This window comes from Buceros rhinoceros, unplaced genomic scaffold (assembly GCF_000710305.1).
Source record: "Buceros rhinoceros silvestris isolate BGI_N320 unplaced genomic scaffold, ASM71030v1 scaffold2856, whole genome shotgun sequence".
NCBI lineage: Eukaryota > Metazoa > Chordata > Aves > Bucerotiformes > Bucerotidae > Buceros > Buceros rhinoceros.
This window is the reverse complement of record NW_010415676.1, coordinates 72878-78055: the sequence shown is the minus strand read 5'-3', so window position 1 is coordinate 78055 and position 5178 is coordinate 72878. Positions and strand designations below refer to the sequence as shown.

Genomic DNA, 5178 nt, shown 5'->3' with positions numbered 1-5178 from the left:
AATAATAGTTATTCCAGAAACAGATTTGACAGAAGAGAATATCAAGCATGATGATTTTCCCAGAAGTACAGTTTTTCTACTAGACATTTTAATTTTAGCAGTTTGCAGCAGCAACGCTTGAATAGCTGGCATAAAATTAAGCACAACTTTATGGGGTATAGTTATGAATGAAATAAAATAAAAATCCGAATTAATAATACAAAATACATGACTAAGTAACAAAAAGAAAAAAACATACCAGATTTACTCTCTATGCAAAGTACTTTGCATGCATAAGCTTTTGACATTAAATAACTGCCTGGTGGAATTCAATAATAATTACATTTTGGATGAGTGGGGTAAAGAAAAAATTTCACGAACACACAGATTGACAGTAGACTTTTATTAACATATCTTACAATGTTGATTACTGTATTCCTAGTTTTATACTCTTCTGATGTTTTATAAAGATTGATTTAGATTCTACAGTAATGTACTGTACTTAAATGATCATTCATACAGGATATCACACCAGAACATTTGAGTAATACACACACACACCACTCTAGTTTGGACCTGTTATTCTTCAAGGTTAGCTTAATAAAGTAGGATTAAAAAAGTTATGGGGGAAATCAAAATTCTGTTTAGCAGCATGCAAGGAAATTCAAGTACAATTTTTCAACCAAGTGAGTTTTTTTGTTGTTGTTTTTAAACTGACTGGTGACTAATTCACCAGTATTAAAATAAACACTATGAAATACCCAGATGTTAAAGTTAAGGCTAATAGTTTTACTTCACATCCATATGCACAACCAGAGAACATTCCATTTGAAATAAAACACAGTAATCAAATTCTGGATACATTATGTCTTGCAAATACAGCATTGGAGCGTCAATCCACAGATCACTCAAGTTCATAAGCCCTGTAATAATGTTATGTTGGAGATGTAAAGAATCTTTTTGCTCTTTAACCACGCTTACAAAATGGCCTGATACTCAGAATGAGCAATGCAAAAATATTACAGGCAGAACTTATAATACAGTATCAAAAAAGTAGTATTTTGGAAAAGACAGCCACTTAGTTGGTGAAACAGAGTAATTCTAATCTTACAGGAAGTACTGTAATACTTTTGAAATATATATATATTTATGTGTGTATAAAAAACAGTATCCTTTACTGTGGGGTTTTTTTTTTTGAATTGCAGGTATCCAGAAAAAACTCTTTGTATTTACTTACTCTTCCTTCTGTCCCTTCTCCTTGATTGCTATACAGTCATTTTATTTCCCCTATACACTTTTCACTACATAGTGACTTCCACTGGGGAACTGTTTTCATTGTATATGTGGTTTTATCATAAGGTGGTTTTATTTTACAGATAAAAATTTTATTTTACACGCAAGCTATGAAAGTCAAAACTACCGGGAGCTGCTTGGTAGTACTGTATGAAATAGCCAACAAATGTCCAATGCTTGTGAAAAAACATTAATAGCAATATGTAATATAACAGTATTTTAACTATATTCTTACCTACTTACACTGTGGGGTTTAGCCCAGTCATGCCTATCCTCATTCATTTTTTAGTCCTCTAAGCATAAACTGTTATGGCATTCATCCAGTGAGGCCGCATGCGCATTCCTTGTTCATCTAGGCTATCTCTATTGATTTTTCTTTCCCCCTGCCTTTTTAGGACACCAAGCAGAAAGAACAGTGATTACTCTAAACAAATACAATATAGAGGAACCTCCTGAGATGACAGGAAAGATACAAAATTATGTTTCATTTGCAGAATAGCTTGCTCATTCCCAATCCAATCATTTTGAAACATACATCTGGTTTGAAATGACAGGCAGGCTTATGGTTGTTAGGCTTTCAACTGGGAACTGCTATGTTGGGTGCCGTACAAATTCTCTATATACAGCAATTTCTGTATGTGTTATCACTAACACTTTATTCAATTGATACAGAAAAAAAATCTCCTTTCTGGCAAAGTAAAAAAAGGAGAACGTGTGTTCTGGATTACATTAAGAGCAGTAAGATACCTAATTTACAGCTATTTCACTTGTTTATGGAGAAAAAAAATACGAAACTCCTGAGAATGCATAAGTTTTCAGTAATGCCTGAAATATTTCAATAGACTTCTCACGATAAATGAAATACTCTTTAAAATTCAACTTTCAGACCAATTGTTACCACGCAGTCTCACAATTGTTTTACAAATCCTGTCTAATTACAAACGCGTATCAAGCAAAAATCTCAAACCAACACAAGAAAGGCAAAAAATTCTATCCAACATATTTCATAGATGTAGTAGACATATACACTGTTTCAGCAGAAATTGCTAAAAACTCAATTCCATGCAGAGAAAAATAAAAACCTGACAGCTATCCCTGGAGCCTCTAAACAAATATAAGTAAAATTTGTGCTTCTTAACAATGGCCTTTAAAAAACAAAAGAAAATTGGACTACTGAGTGCAATCAGATTGCTCATACCATTTTGAGGATTTAATTTCAAATTACTCTATCATTATTCAGTAGCAACAGCAGCTAATTTTGAAAAAAATTCATGTTGACAAAGTTCCATTTCCCTTTTATGCCCACACTCCTCTCCACCTCGAGCCAATGAGCTAAACTCCCATTCAGTTAAAGCTGTTGTCAGTCAAGATGCATTCATTCACGGTTAACAGGAATGACATAGCATGTAGATGATGATGATTTACAAGCCATTATAATGTGGCCCCCATCTTTTATTGATATGATCAAAAGTATGAGACACCCACTGCTGCTCAAGTACTTTGTATCTTTCCTTGCATATGTAGAGAGGTTTACCACGCCTGTAGAAAAAAACAAAAACCAAAACAAATGGTTAACATGCCAAAGAAATGGAAAACTGCTTCACTACATAATCAACATGTGATACTCAAACAACTTTTTTTCCCAAGCGAAGTGTGCATTTTTTTTTGTGAGGGCCTTTTGGTTTTGATTTTAGTAAGGTAACTGCTGGTACTTCCCTATCTCCCTCTTGGGTAGCAGGATCCAGAAAACATCTCTTGTTCTCTCAGGCATATGTAAGCTTGGAAGCTACACTCCTTCCTTGCACTGGAATCCAACTGCATTGTTTGATTAAAGGCCAAACAACAACTTTTGGAGAGAAGTGTTTCCCGAAACATTCAGATTTGACCATCATTGAGAATGGCAACATAGGAATCTGTCTGTTGGGTGCATAGTGTGAGTAACTCAGTGATCTCATGATTACACCACGTTAGAGGGGAAAAAAAATTCCAGTCCCACATGCAGTAAATGGGGATTTTCCACTCAAGGAAGGTGGAGATCTATTACTATCGGTTATTGCATATATTGCGTAACATGAAGTTGATCTACACAGAGGAGAAACCATGAAACACACTGGTAATGAAAACATTACCTAAGATCTCTGTCTTCTTCACCATGTGCATCTAGATAAACAGAACCCCAAAGGCAGAAACGATGGCCTCGTATGATGATGATTACAGATGCATTAATCAAAAGAAATATTCCTGTCCCGGCTCCACAGTTTTGAGAATGCTGTAATGTTATGAGTGGAGAAAGGGAAGAGTGCAAATGTTCTGTTAGCGTCTGTCAACTTTATAAAAAAAGGATTTTAAAAATAGTAACAAATTCTGCTTGAAATAACATACACACATTACTTACTTAGAAACAACTCTTTATATTATTTACTAAGAAACAACAACAAAGGAAAGCCTGCCTCAAAATTCTCCAACCAAACTAGATCTCAGTGTCTTGTGCTTCCATAATAACACTCACATACAAAACGAGTTCCCTACTCAAAATGGGAGGATATTTATTATCATGTGAAAACAGAACTACCTAACAAAAATGAGCAAAAATATTCTCTACAATATTTTGAATTTTTTGTGGTATACCTAACTGTGTAGCATGACCAAATACTTTTCACAGATGGTAAGAACCGAGAAAGTGTTCAGAGAAACTTGGTATTACCTCTTTTACAATAGTTTCTATTGCTGAACATTTGCTTTTCTTTATCCATGCTCGGAGATCTAGTCTAATTTTTACTGATTCTTGCTTGCTATCTCTATGAATGGCATGATCTGTATTAATTCATTTTAGCAATTAAAAAATGTGCTCTTCCTATATAGTTTTACTACAATTAAAGGTTATAATCCCATCAACAATAATAAAATGTAATTAATTATATAGATTTTTATTTCAGGTTTTTCTTTGTAACTTTCTGTTTTTAAGGAGATTAACTATAACTTAATTCTTTTTCAAATTTTGACCACCCCTCCTTCTCCCACCACATTAGCAACATGAGAGAGAAAGGTGAGTTCAAACAACTTCAAAAAAGGTCCAAGATACCTCTGAAATTTCTTTGGTATGCCTCACTTGTAAATATCTCCCCAAGAAATTCCCCTCATAGTTTTGTAAAGCCCATGTAGTTCAAGCCTTCTACTAACTGTTCTATGATAGGCAACAGAACAGCTGTTGAAGCAAACCTGTATTACGGGCAGGAAAACAATACCAGACTGTCCTGGTTTGAGCTGAAACGTCCTTGCTTTGGGAAGTGGACAAAGAGAATTATTCCATGCAAATACGGTAATTCCGCATTTAACTGGCTAAGAGAGTCAGGTGGAACGTTACGTTGGAAGCCCTTTGTCCCGGTTTGGGCTAGACTTCCTTGTTTTGAGTTCTGGTCCAATATAATTATTCCCTGCATGTACTTTAACCCCACATTTAATTGGTTAAAAGAGGGTCAGATTCCCTGTTACGTGTTAAGGCTATAAAGCAGCGAGTCAGGTGGAACGTTACGTTGGAAGCCCTTAAAGGCAGCAGGCCGGAAGAGTGTTCTCTCTCTCGGAGCTCCGCCGCTGCACGGAGGGAGCGCTCCCACCGGGCTGCTGGCTGCCCAGCTAGGCCGGAAGCCTGCGGCCTCGTCCCCAGATCGCCTGAAGAGTGCAGGCTCTGAACTCTCTGAACTGTTTTGCCGTGAATCCCGTCCCGTCTGGAAATCGGGTGAGAGTATCCGAACTCTCTGCTGTTCCGTGCCGAGAGCCTTTTTCTACTGTTAGGTTTTGCTTCTCGCTGCACGGAGGCTGCCGCCGCCCCCTGCCCCTTCCCAGCGCGAGAGGAATCCGACCAGGCCGGGGCGAAGCCAGGCCGCGCACTCCCACTGCGCTGTCGGC

At 36.9% G+C, this 5178-nt stretch overlaps 1 protein-coding gene across 1 annotated transcript in view; it reads right to left on the bottom strand.

The window, feature by feature from the left end:
- Positions 1–2263: 2263 nt before the first annotated feature.
- The window catches only part of UBR3 (ubiquitin protein ligase E3 component n-recognin 3 (putative)), a gene marked incomplete at its 5' end in the record, with an annotated part of 74665 nt that continues 71750 nt past the window's right edge, over positions 2264–5178 (bottom strand). Inside the window, 2 exons of the mRNA XM_010137491.1 lie at positions 2264–2811; positions 3402–3541. Coding sequence (XP_010135793.1) covers positions 2694–2811; positions 3402–3541 — 258 coding nt within the window. The remainder of the gene's footprint in view (positions 2812–3401; positions 3542–5178) is intronic.